Source organism: Bison bison, unplaced genomic scaffold, assembly GCF_000754665.1.
Source record: "Bison bison bison isolate TAMUID 2011002044 unplaced genomic scaffold, Bison_UMD1.0 scf7180017864040, whole genome shotgun sequence".
In the NCBI taxonomy this organism is placed as follows: domain Eukaryota; kingdom Metazoa; phylum Chordata; class Mammalia; order Artiodactyla; family Bovidae; genus Bison; species Bison bison.
The window spans coordinates 4,961,516-4,975,508 of NW_011494612.1; the positions used below are offsets into that span (position 1 = coordinate 4,961,516).

Consider the following 13,993-nt stretch of genomic DNA (forward strand, 5'->3'; position numbering starts at 1 on the left):
CAAAATGATAGTTTTCCTTTCCAATATTATAAAATTGGCATTTCTACAATTACATTAACATTGTGGAAAAAAAAAATAAAAAGACAGCTAAATGCACAAGAACAGTTTCACAACATCCAGTTTGAAACTTCATCTAAGCTGTCACCCTTTCTTTTCCCCCTGCTACAGATTTATTTCTTGCCGTCACCTAACATTTGAAATTCTGATTCAGGGTGATGTCTGAGGTTTTTAAATAAACCATAATACAAAATTACTATTCCTTAACACTAACCCCAGAGGGAGAAATACGAGGAAGAGACAACTGGGGCGTGGATGTTCGCTACGGATGAGCAATGATCCGTTGCTGGAAATGAAAACTTACCTTTCCTCCAGCCCCAACTGTGCAGTGCAATTTGGCGTGATAAAAACCAACTATCAAAACCAAACCCTATCAAGCAAGGAATTGAGTCTATTTGAAGATATCTACACAAACCCCTAAAATCTGGGAACTTCAGGACATTTCTATTTTAAACTGTATTTTCTAGTCTTCCTCCAAATGTTTGGCATCATGGACACAGAGTCCAAGATTTTGATGTGAATTTAGAATATCTCAAAACTTATTCAGAGATTTTTGTTTTCAAAATGCTTTTATGAAGATTTTTATTTTGGTGCATTCTGGCATTTTCTGGGATGACAGCCTTAGAAGAGTAATTTTCAAAGCAGAGTTATGGTCTCATACTGTTTAATGTTATGTGAATTTTTGAATATCCTAAGTATCTATGGAAAAAAATCCCCCAAATCCCAATGATAGTTTGGAAATCAAAAAATACTAGAAAATGTTTAATGGACATGTGTACATGGTCAGTTCTTTTTCAGCTGTGCCATGCAGGGTAAGGGATCTTCGTTCCCTGACCAGAGATGGAACCTGTATCCCCTGCAGTGGAAGCACAGAGTCTCAACCACTAGACCACCAGGGAAGTCCCTCAATGGTCAGTTTTAAACTTGCAAATTCTCAAGAGGTTTTCTTTTTAGCTGGGGCTTCTGAAAGAAGATCAGTTTATATCCATTTTGAGACCCATACAAGGACAGAACATTTTAAGACTGTTGATACTGCAATCCTGATCAAGGCCAAAATGTAATGGTATTTATGAGAAATATGGACAGGCAAATGAAATCAAATTTTAGATTTTTGGATTTTATGTTGTAACTATGTAGTCTCAGTTAAGTCAGTTTTGGGTTTGTTTGTTATTTTTTTGATTTGTTTAGATTTAAGGTTAAGAGGAATGAACGAAAAAGTGACTAATAATTCACAGAAACTGTTAGAACATAGAATCATGGGAGCATGACAGAGTCATTCAGAATTGCCATCAGCATGTTGCGGATATTCTATTTTCCTCCAGAAGTTTAAAAAATTTAGACCAATAACGGCATGTTCTTTCTTAAAATAATGTGGCACATCTTGTATCTTAAAGCAATCAGCATGAATGGAAGTGATGCCTGTTCAAGCAGACTTTCAAAGACAACACACACTGTTAACACAAAGCTCTTCAACATTTCAAGAATACAGTGACAGGAACCAGGACACATACTAGTAGGGAAAACATTTTTTTTTCTTTTAGTTTATGGAATGTGAGGTTAGGCTTCAGCTGCTTCCTTGTCTGGGCAACGGACAAAACCCAAATGGCTCCGGCCTGAATTTCTCACATCTTTCTAATCTACTGCACAGGAGGGACCAGAGACACCACTTACCAATAAGTCACAAGAGCAGACAGAAAACTGTTAGTAGGTCTTGACAGCCAGGAATTAAGAGGCTTTTAAAAAATGTGTACTTGATGCGATGTACGTAAGAAGTATGTCTTAGAAAGCAATGTTAGAGTGTGAGAGAAATGGAATACCTGTTTGAGTGGCCTCGTGGGATGTCATCTGTATCTTAATCTACACTGTTGAAATAGCCCTTGGTCTTCTTGAGGCTCTGTTAGAAAGTCTTCAAGAAAAATGAGCTCTATTTAAATAGTCATTAGATTTTGGGTGGCACTTAGTGCAAGATATCTTTCCTTACCTTGTGTGCAAGGACAACGATCTGAATGTAACTGGCATGGGGAGAACTCTCCCCATCTTAAAGGATCTTGTAGGTCATCTGCTCCCACTATGCACTGCATGGAGGAATCCTTGCTAATGTCCCTGACTAGCACCCAGCAATGACAATCACCTGACAGACCCTGGCCCACAACTGTGGTGTAAGCAGCCAAAGTGGATTTTATTGCATGGTCATCCACATTGAGTAGCAGGGAATGAAATGATCTAGTGAAACTAGAAAATGGCACCCCACTCCAGTACTCTTGCCTGGAAAATCCCATGGACGGAGGAGCCTGGAAGGCTGCAGTCCATGGGGTCGTGAAGAGTGGGACATAACTGAGCGACTTCACTTTCACTTTTCACTTTCATGTGCTGGAGAAGGAAATGGCAACCCACTCCAGTGTTCTTGCCTGGAGAATCCCAGGGACAGAGGAGCCTGGTGGGCTGCTGTCTATGGGGTCGCAGAGTCGGACACAACTGAAGCGACTTAGCAGCAGCAGCAGCAGTGAAACTCTGGGGGAGGGAGGGTTCCATTTCTCTTTGTATACAAATCTTGATAAAAACTTTTTTAGCTTTGAAACTAGTTTCAGTTTTTCTCACAGGGGATTTTTTATCTCTAAAACTGGCTCATTTTATTTTTAAGATGATATTAAGAGGGATGAAAAGCACAACCACTCGCTTCCTTCTGCCAACAAAAAAAAAGAATTAAGGCAAACTGAAATGTTGGTAATTGTTATGAGCCACAAGAACAGTTATTCTGAAATATTCTGCATGACCTAGGCCTCCAGTATTTCAGGGCTAGGGCCTGTCCTTATAGAGGAAAATGTATTTTTCGAGATAAAAGCTTCAGGGAATTCTTTAGAAATCTTTTAAGGAGCACAGATTTGTGGGGGGCTGTTTTAAATTTGGTTTTGCCTTGTACTCTGTGTAAAATATTTGTACAAAAATATAAAAAGCATGGCTTGATGGTTAACGTCTGTGTTTTATTTTTCTTGGCACCAGAAAAGCTCATGGTCTATGTCATGTCAGTGTACATACTGTAAACAAGACTGCATTAATATTGTTTTCTTATGATTTTTTGTTTCAATGAATCTAGACTTTAAAAAATACATTCACAAACTACCTTATGTTTAAACACAATGATTCCCTTTTATTTCTTTACTGTACCCCAAATCCCACAATAAAAAAAATCAGTTAAAGCTGTGTGTTTCGAACTTATCACTTAGAAATCAAAACGGAACAAAACATAAAACAAAGATCAGTTTGCAACATAATTTAAAGAAGCTTCTGGTTCAAAATACCACAGCAGCAATATAAAGAGCTGGTGGCAATCACATGCGGAGATGAGACCCAAATCAATGTGCCTTGTCCATGTCAGCATCCATGACAGTAGTTGCTATTCAATCCCAAACGTTATTGCTGAATTTGTGGCATGGAATTTGCGAATATCGTATTGTTCAGCAGCAGAACCTTAGCAGTAAAAATGAGAACGGGAGGATTTCATTGCTTTTGAGTGCTAAAGGGACCACAATGAGGACATCTTGGTGATCGCCTGAAGATAATCCTCAATTCCATTTGTGTGTTACCTGCTTAAAATAAATGCAAATGACAACCACCTTTACAGGAGGGGTAGAATCAGCCACTTCAAAAACTAGAGTAGTTTCCTTTCCGTGTCCCCCACCCTTGCCCAAGCCACCAGATTTAAATGGCGGTGTTTTCCTAATGTGTATTTCGTTCTCATTAATAGTACATCAGCTGCTCATGTATTTAGGCAAAATCAGTAGGCTCATAGATTTTTTTGGTTTTGGATCTGTTTACAGTAATTGTTTTCTCCAGAAACAAGCCACATTAGTTTTGTTGCTGTTGGATTTTTTTTTTTTCAATTTTTCAAGAACAATTTGGTCAACTACTGTTTTGTTTTAAAAATGCGAAATACCCCTGAGATTGCCAGTTGAGCTCTCTATATGTCTCCTGGAGATAACACTGCTGTGATGAACAGTGAAACGAAACGAACGAAACGAGGTAGGTTAAAACAGGAAGCGCAACACAGATACTGTTTCGCAACACCTTGATACCACAGGCGGCCATGCTCGGAGCTTTGGAAAAAAAATCCCAGACAGTCACGCAAAAGTTCAAATCATCTGTGGAAGAGTTTATAAGGACACAAGTCAACCTGAACGAAATACATACATATCTCTGCACAAACGCTGTTTACCGGATGTTGGGTAATTTGGAGGAAGGTAAAATGATTAGGGTCTCAGAATTTCGGCCAAAGCCTTGCTTTCAAGTTCTATAAAATCTGAACCAATGATGCCTGCTGGGTCCCAGGCAGGCTTAGTAGTCTAGTCCCTTCTCTCACCAACCCAGAGAGAACACAGGCAGCTCAGAAACATTTATTATTATTATTTTTTCAGTCACAGTTTTCATCTTGAGACAGTGGCACCCTCAGGAAGAAGCTGGGAGTAACTAGAGCCTGGATGGCATCGATTCTCCAATTCCCAGAAAGAACAAGGTCTTAACTCCTAATGAAGCCCAAACAGAGTGACTTCCTAGCTGGGAAGTTTTGTGCATTTGAAAAAAAAATGTGTGTGTGTGTATATATATATACATTTTTAGCTTGTTTCCAGAAGCTCTTTCCATCTGACCCCCTCTGTCATCCCATCTTTTGCCCTGATCTGTTGCAGTAATCATTGAGGCAACATTGTATATAGAGTCCCTCATTCACTAGAGCCAACTTAACTCAATGGCACTACTATCCTGTGAGACACACTCTGGTCTGTACAGGGCCCTATAAAATAGGGCCTGCCAGACTCACAAAAATGGTAGTTGATTTTATTAGTCTAAGGCTAGTAGTTTAGCCATTTAAAATCTATTTCCCAAAAGAGGGGAATACTAGTATTTTTCTTCTCTTTTAAAAATTCATTAGCAGTTGCTATCAAAAAGCAACCTCTTGGGTTGGTGAAGGCAAAAGAGTTCTAAAATTACCCCACTGTGTAGTTATGGCCTTCAGTGTAAAGAGATAAGGTACATTTATTGTGCTGTCTCTCACCATTTGAAGTTGGAGATCTTAACAACATATCATATACTTAAAGGTAGCAGGCAGACAGAATTAAAAACAGACACTTTCTCAGTATGCATTCTCTCCCCATTCTTACAAAGTAAGGGGGTAAAGAAAAAAAAAGGTAAAAAACAAAACAAAACTCAAAAATCCACCGTAACACAGCTTAATCACAAGAGCACACAATATTTGTTTCTATCCCTAACTCCGAAGGGCACATGGTCCATCTCCGTCCATAGACAACGCAGCATTCTTGGGGATCTCCTGGAAATTCCTGCCACCTTTTTCTCTCCTTCTCAACCAGGCTGCAACATTGAAAGATGGACTGTATCGGGACGGGTGGAGGGAGAGGAAAAGGGGAAAGCAGTATGTTCAACCAAGCCTTCTGATTCTGCCTCTAGACTGGCATTAAGTCCACATGAGTTATGTTCTTTTAAATTAGAAATAACGCCATGAAGATAAGTGCCAAGTGCTCTTCTGTTACCAGTTCATCATGGAATTTCTGTTGAGGGTCATGAAAAACACTTGGCTACTTCCTCCAGATCGCACGGATGCAAAAAATACCTGTTTGAAATTAAAAAGAAGTTAGTTCAACTGCATGGTTTCTTTCCCTCTTTTCTTCAACCGTCCATCCATTTTTCTCTCACATGTCCTATCCTTGCCATGTGTCAGCTCTTAAGACTCAATGGCTGGTGTTTTTAAAGCATCTTTTAATACACTGCATCCTCTGTAGGCATTCCCGCCTTTATTCCTATAAGGTTACTATTACTTATCATGGTATTGGCCTTCAGGGACCCAGAAGGGACTACATCTTGATTTGCAACAACCCTTTGGGTGCTCACTTTTTACAAGGGAGTTTCGTGCTAGGATAATATGCTGGATTTCTGGTCAAGAACACAACAGGTCCTTTGTTAATTTCTGGAAGGTCACAGGGGCTCCCCTCACCTCTCTCCTAATGACAAGAGGGCAGACTTTGGGAATGAAAGTCAAGAGAGAATTTTGGGCCTACTGACTACTATACAGCTTCATTTTTCAATTAAAAAAACAAACAAATAAACAAGTGGCTCTAGTCGGATAGGATAACGTGTTTAATACCTATTCACTTTGGCACTTCAAGAGTTAACACTTGGCTTCTCTGCTGATGTGATGATGAAGGCATATCCTAGGCTGAAGATCATGGCATTCATAAGGAGAACCACAGTCCATTAGGTCTGGGTCTGCTAAATCATTTTATCAACTGAGAGAAGGGAGCAAGATTTGGGGTACTGCTTGCCTGAGCCGAACATCCATGAACCGCTGCCTAGGAAAATAATGTTACGTGCTTTGGCTGAGTCCTTTAAGAATCAGCCGACACCACGCTTTGGTCCAAGGCATTTACTTTGTCACTAGTATAAAGTCTCTGCTACTTCATTTCCACAACTTGGTTAGAAGAACATTGCTGTCTCTCCCAACAACGTCTTAGGAAGCTCTGTGGAAATGTGTGTCATTCAGCTAATGCTACATATGTTAGTAAAGCTACTGTGGGGTCAATGGGTCACAGGGGGAAGCACAGAGGACCTGTGGAAACACAAGGGGAGGAAAGGGCTGCTGCTCTCCAAGTTCCGTGTGCCCTGGCTCTGAACCTCAGGGCCCTGACACTGGTGTGGTCTCAGACTGTTCCTGAGGGTGTGCACAGGGCTTGCAGTAAGGGCTTCTAGAGTTTGGGGGTCCGTGCCTAGATCAGTCCTGGCCTTATGATCCCCAGAGACTAGGTGGGGGCTGGAATTTTACTTGGGGTCAGGTCTGTCTTCTGGCATATTCTGATGAGGCCCTGGAAACCATTCTTGCCATCCCCAGCTGTTGTCCACCCAGACCACACCACGTCAGATTAACTGGCTGCTCCAGGGTCATACTAAGATCAGCCTGGCTTCTAGGGAATGGGAGAGAGCCAAGAGACGTAGGTCTGTTCAACCCATCACATTCTTTTCTATAAATGTTTACGTTGGCTGAGTTGGGGGACAGCATTTCTAAACTGACCATAGTCACAAAGGATGAATTCACAAATACAGTATAGCTTAGCTACTGAGAACTCTGCGTGAGTCTACAGGGAGGGCAAGGGGGAAGAATACCCTTCTGGGCGAATGTTCATGCCGGACGAACACCGCCAGTTTCACTGGAAAACAGTCCCCCTATGACACTTCAGAAGAAACACGGCTGGAATGACACGGGACATGGCACTAGTTGAGTTTGTGACTGTGCACTCCTTAAGGAATGGGTGACACTTCTCAAAAACTTTATATTTCTACATGTCACAGGCTTTACACTTAAAGTTGAATATAATGTGATGGGTTATGCCCCAATAGTGATTCTGTGAAAAGTCTAAATGTGGAGTATAAGGTTGACTCTCTGTGAAATGATTAATGATGGGCCAACTCTTCTAAGTGTTTAGGAGAATTTGGGGTATTTGCTGAGTCATCTTAAGGCCTGCAGGCCACACGAGTTACTGAGAGTTTACAAGAAATTTTTAGATGTTTTCATGTCTTTTTTGACGTGTGAATAGTATATTTTGAGGGTTCACATGAGTCAAACCAAATAATGCCATTTCAAGATAATATTGATTGTTTAACACAGATGTGATTCAAATCAGTATAAAGGAAAATGAAGGTTTCACAGGTACCTGGTGGTCTCTTAAAATGCAAACACTAATGCAAATGTTGAAACGGATTTACCTTATCATTTCTTTCACATAGAAACTTTAACCTTTGAGCTCGCTTATGCATAAATACTCCATCCAAATGTCCTGTTTCCACTGACCGGATCTCAATAGCTTTCTCGCCCCAGCCCATTATCTGATTGGAATGAATGTAGGCTGTCAAAAGGAATTTCCAAAACTGCATTAAAAACATTAGATGGGCAATAACTCACAGCATCTGTTCACATCTTAACCACAAAAATGACAAACGACTTGAGATAAACAGACAAAGCAAGTCTTACAAGTGTTATTCACAGACTTTTTTTTTTTTTTTTGGTGGAATCAAATGGTTGTTTCACATTTCTTGACTTTCGTTTCATTTGGGGGGTGTAACTGCTGAAGGAGATAAGGAATGGTTAACCTACCCACAGACGTGGGCATTTCTCCCCATTGGAGCACCACATCCTTAGTTATCCGGCCGTAGGTGTTTACATACACCCCCTCATCCTCATAGCAAACAAGCATTTCCATTCCATCTGTCTTAGGCAAGATGACAATGGCATGAGGAGTGATATTGCCCTGAATCTAGAAGACAAAGAAAGGCCAGGCATTATTCTTTTTCAAAATAAGACAGTATCTTAACTATTAACTTCTAAGAATTGAAAAAAAAAAGTTCTTTCATTTCTCTTTTCCATTTGCACTCTAGAGACCGATGTTTTGCTTTGCTTAATTTAACCACTGACCTGCCAAATACCCTGGTAAATACAAACTTAGGGATGAAGTCAAGAATCCAATTTATCTGTTCCTAAAAGCAACAACTACAACATTAGAGCAGCTGCCCTGTGCCAAGCATGGGCTCTTTACATACGTAACTTCTGGGCCTTAGAACAGCTCCGCACAGTAGGTGTTTCTGTCTACAGGGGAAGTGACTGCATCTCAGAGGGGTTCTGTATCTTGACCAAAGCTGTACTAGCACGTGGTGGTAAAATTGGGATTTGCGCACATTCTCATAAACATTGAAAAAATCTCGTGTTTTCTGTCTACTTTTAAAAAAGATGAGGAAAAGTGCAAACCAGCTGAATATGCTAGAAACAGGCTATATGGGACCAAAATAGGCTATGAAAATTCCGTACAGATTGTTTATCTAGGTGACTAAATAAAAGAATAATCTAAATTAATGGCTTGTTGAGAAAAAAAATTTTAAATTACCATTCATTAAAAAGAATCATACTATTCAAATAAGCATAGACTGACTTGTATGAAGACAGACATGGGATTGCTGTGACCCCCTGGTGGAGAGTGTCATGGCCATCCAGTAAGTGCAGGGTGGACATGACCGAGGGGCTGGAGGATGATCATGGGGTGGCTTGGTCCCTCATAAAAGAGCACGGGTTGTGAGTCCGTGTGCATGACCACACAGGAGGAAAAGCTGCAATGTGGTAACAAATGATGTGCGTGTGTCATGCACTAAAATAACTTTTTTCAATTGTGCTTCTGTGGAGTAAAGTCTTTAAACTCTTTAAAATACCAAACAGCAACAGACTGAATCTCAGACTTTGTTGATGACTAGTTTCTACTGTGTGTTAGCCTTGGGACTGTATACATATGGGAGACACAATTTAAACTGCTCTTCTCCTACTACATGAAACCATGGGCAGCATTTCCCTTAAAAAGTCATGTTTTAGGCAATGTGTCAGGATAGTAATATTAATACTGCAAATTGCAGGACCCTGTGCCATGTTCTCTAGATGCGTCACCTCATTTAATGACGATGATAACCCTATGTGATAGGTCCTCTTAGCCCATTTCACAGATGTGAAAGCTGAGGGCCGAAGAGGCTGCCCAACGTGTCCATTATTGCAAAGCGAACACATGCTAGAGCCAGAGCATGTGCTTGAGGGTGTCTGATTTTACCACATGACATTGCCTTCCACTTGAAGAGAGGAACGAGAGCAGAAAAAGGACCAGTGGCCTTCTTCCACATAAAATGAACCAATCTCCTTCACAAAGTAAAAATAGAAGCTCATCTATTATACTCATGCTTTAAAAAAAAAAGAATTTGTGCCCTTGAATGAAAACATCATATGTATTTTAATATAAAACCCAAGGAAACAACATGTCGTAAATGGCAAATAATTGCTATTACATGTTACTCAGTTTCAAGCAGCTGTAAAAATTAGTTAAATTTACATGCTTTATGTATGAAAAGTATAATCTATTTGGTGAAGGCTAAAAGTCTATCTGCTTTACTGATTAGTAAAAGTTAGCATGACTTTCACTACAAATGTACAAAAACAAATCTCTACGTGCAGATTGTCAGAGAGTCTTGACAGTCTGCTTTTGGGAACTTACATGAGATGGTATGTAGATATCATAAGAGTTTCCTGAATCAACATCAATTACATGGAAACCAGTGTGTGAACCAAAAATAACCTTTAATCTTTGACCTTCTTCTACTGTGAGATCAACAAGCAGTGGCTTGTGCTGGAGATCTGCAAAAGACTTTAAAAATCACCCTGTGAGAGTCCACATCATGCAAAGACATTATCTTAATAGATTTTTCCTTTAGCTATTTCCTGTGGAAGTTCACGTCTGACTTTTCTTAAATTGAAAAGCTAGGAAATCCTTCTTTCAATTTTAGAGCTAGTCATATTCTGGCTCTAGGAGGAAGAGTCTAGCATCCATTCGTGCCCCTTGCTCTGCCCCTTGTCTTCCAGGGAAGAGAAGTTGGTTTACAGTTGTCCATTTTGATAGTGTTATCATATATTAAACATATGGTGCCTGGGTACTGCTGTTCTTTCCTGTTTATATCTGGCCTTTTCTCCAAGAAGGTCCGGTCACCTCTCTGGCCCCTCTCCTTCCTGAGTGACAGCCAGGCCCATGCATGGCTACTAACTGTTTAGGGACAGTCTGGGGAGGGGGTCAGCTGGGGCCAGTTCTGTGCTAAATAAGCCTGTTCTGAGTTATCATGCCTGCTCTGGTTCTGATTGTCCTGGGTGAGTGAGTGCCCATCAGATCAGCACCTTCTCTAGACTTAAGAAGGAGATCTGAGACTTGGGTTTGACCAACAGAGAGGGAAGGTTGAGGTGGTACATCTCAAGACTTGTGGCTTACATTGGTTAGCTGGGTTTACCTAGAAAGAAAACAAAGAGCTCCAGACACAGCTGTCAAAGTTCTGTGTGGGAGACACTGAAGTCCAAGCCACAGGTAACTGTTCAGTCTCCCCTCCTTTTCCTCTGCCATTATTTCAACCCCACTCTACCTGTACTGGCCTGGAAATCTGGGAGAGAATCTGTGAAACCACAAGTGCCTTGGCCGCTTAACAGACTCCTCCTTCCTTTTTTACTAACATCATTTTCACGTATGGGATGTTTGAGCCAAATCTCCTTGTCCCATAGGAGGGCTCAACCTCCTGCCAGCTCTAGACTTTTCCTATTCAAGTCCTTGCCTTGCCCGTCCCTCCTTCCAGGCTGGGCATGGTTTGCTGAACAAAGCATTCTGCCATCAGTTCTGCACTTTGGCTTGTACACTGATGGCAGTAACTTCAGAACTGGAACAGGCCTTGATTGAAAAGCTTTTGCAAAGAGGATTTTGGCAGAACAGCAGCACCACTGTAGCTTTCAGGAGTCATCCCAAGTGTTATTACTAACTTAATGCAGCCCAAAAATTCTTCTCCATAAATGTGGGGTTATGGAGGGGTGCCCATTTCCATCGATGAACCCACCTTCCTGAGCACATCACAAGTGAACTCCTTGTGCTGCTAAGAGAATAAGACAGAACTGGGGTGATTTGGCCCTGAAGAGGGGCTCATAATGTTCCCAGGGCAGCTTCTGCCCTCACATGGCTTAAATGGCAAGAAATAATACGTAAAGGGTCAAAGAAAGATGAGAGTTGTAAAGGTGGGGAGAAAAGTGAGAGCCAAGGAGATATAAAGAGAGAGACGTAGGCAGAGAGAAAGAATGAACAGAAGATAAATTAACACTGGCTATGGATAGACTGTGTATCTCTGAAAACATCAGACTGCCGGTAAGTCCTGGTCCTTCTGGCATGTGGGGGTCAGCTTTCATGAGCTGAAGTCAATGGGACCAGCATCACTTGATACTATTTCTGTTGATTCTCATGAGTGATCAAGGCGACCACGGTGAGTACAGACTTAGACAAGATAAAAAATGAAAAAGCAATGAAAATTGAAGGATGCAGAGAACTAGGCCATTTCCACATGTGACTCTATTCAGTATTCACTTCATTGAAGTCCAATAGCAATGGGAATATATGACCATCAAGTGAGTTTTAGGGACTTTAAACCAAAAAGGCTTAAGAGGATTTTAAGATTAACAGACTCAGTTCAAACTTGAAATACAGTGCTGCTGTTGGTCTGCCTTTTTCAGAAGAAATATCAGACTTAGGTGGGGGTATAATGAATCTCATTGTCTAATATTACAATGAATGCTTTGCCCGGTAACCATTCCCTATTAAATGCCACTTAGAGGTGATGGTGCGTAGACCTGAAACGGAGGAGGAAGGTGCACCCAAATTTTAATTTGATTAATTTAATAGCATTTGATAATACCCAGTCTTTACTTTTAGAATAACAAACAAGGGTTCCTACACTTTTAAAAGAGAATTTTTCTATATAGAAAACTTGGTACAAGTCTCTGTGTAAGATAGAGCAGTGTTACCTGGTGGAAACCTACAGAAACAAGCCCTTGTTAGGTAATCACATGTCTACTTACCTTAAATGCCATGAACTTATGATACGGTTTAGGAGCCCAAGCGTATATCTCCACAGCATTCTTTAAGGCAATCACCAAGAATTTGATCCTTTCATATTTAACTGCAATAGAAACATTATGAGTTAAGTTTATTAATTTATTCCAGCTTCTGTGTTGATAAATGGTTCCCGGTGCCTCAGTGGTAAAGAACCTGAGAACCCGCCTGCCAATGCAGGAGATGCAAGAGACGAGGATTTGATACGTAGGTCTGGAGGATCCGCTGAAGATGGAAATGGCAACCCCCTCCAGTATTCTTGTCTGGAGAATCCCATGGACAGAGGAGCCTGGTGGGCTACAGTCCATGGGGTCACAAAGAGTCAGACACAGCTGAGCAGGCACGCACGCACACACACACATCACTCTATGTCACCCTAATTGAGGGTAGTGCTCTGGTGTGGGATGTTCTTGAAAGTGAAAGTCGCTCAGTTGTGTCCGAGTCTTTGCTTCCCCATGGACTATACAGACCACAGAATTCTCCAGGCCAGAATACTGGAGTGGGTAGCCTTTCCCTTCTCCAAGGGGATCTTCCCAACCCAGGGATTGAACCCAGGTCTCCTGCACTGTAGCTCTCCAGTGTGGGATATTCTTACAGGTATGGATTTAACTTCCTTTAGTGAACTTGTCTGCAGAATACCTGGGGCCTTTTGTTTCCTGCTGAAAGCTCTATCTAAAGATGTAACTGGTTAGGACTATCTCTCACCACCAAGTCTAGATGTGAATTACTTATTTTAAGAAGAATCTGTATAAAAATCCTTCATGTTTCCTTACTTGGCTTTTATGTTCACTCACATGTAAGCAGCTGAGAGCTGGTATGGCAAGATGGCAGAAGAATCAACAAATGGGTAGAGATAGAATGTCTGCCGTTTGCTTATTATTCAAACTTGGATTCCAGTTATTGGAAATTTAAAAGGGACTAGTGCCCTTAACAAGAGACCCCAGAGACATACCGTTCCCTTCCTACTATGTGAGGCTGTAATAAAAAAGACAGCTTTCTATGACCCAGAAAGCAGGCCCTCACCAGACACTGAATCTGACAGCACTTTGATCTTGAGCTTTTCAGTCTCTGGAGCTTTGAGAAATAAACTCCTGTTGTTCATATACCACCCAGCCTGTCATATTCTGTTATAGCATCTTGAACAGCCTAAGACAATACACATGGAGTTGCTTTAATTCTTTACTGGTCGCACAGAGTGGTATGTGGGATATTAGTTTCCCAACCAGGGATGGGACCTGTGCCCCTTGCACTGGAAGGCAGATTATTTTTTAATATATTTAATATTAATTAATTATTTAAATTAATTTAATAATTATTATTTAATTATAAATAAGTTATTAATTTAATAATTTTTAATAAATTTATTTTTAATTGGATAATTGCTTACAGAATTCTGCTGTTTTCTGAAATATCAACATGAATCAGCCATAAGTATATATACT

General features: G+C 40.7%; 1 protein-coding gene across 7 annotated transcripts in view; it reads right to left on the reverse strand.

Moving 5' to 3' along the window:
* Positions 1–3,017: 3,017 nt before the first annotated feature.
* Positions 3,018–13,993, reverse strand: part of TNIK (TRAF2 and NCK interacting kinase) — a 407,321-nt gene continuing 396,345 nt past the window's right edge. For all 7 annotated transcript variants that reach the window (XM_010835247.1, XM_010835246.1, XM_010835244.1 and 4 more), the window contains 5 exons: positions 12,518–12,618; positions 10,137–10,286; positions 8,210–8,369; positions 7,822–7,961; positions 3,018–5,677 (listed from right to left, as the gene is read on the reverse strand). In XM_010835247.1, the coding sequence (XP_010833549.1) occupies positions 5,594–5,677; positions 7,822–7,961; positions 8,210–8,369; positions 10,137–10,286; positions 12,518–12,618 (635 nt within the window). In that variant the 3' untranslated portion in view covers positions 3,018–5,593. The remainder of the gene's footprint in view (positions 5,678–7,821; positions 7,962–8,209; positions 8,370–10,136; positions 10,287–12,517; positions 12,619–13,993) is intronic.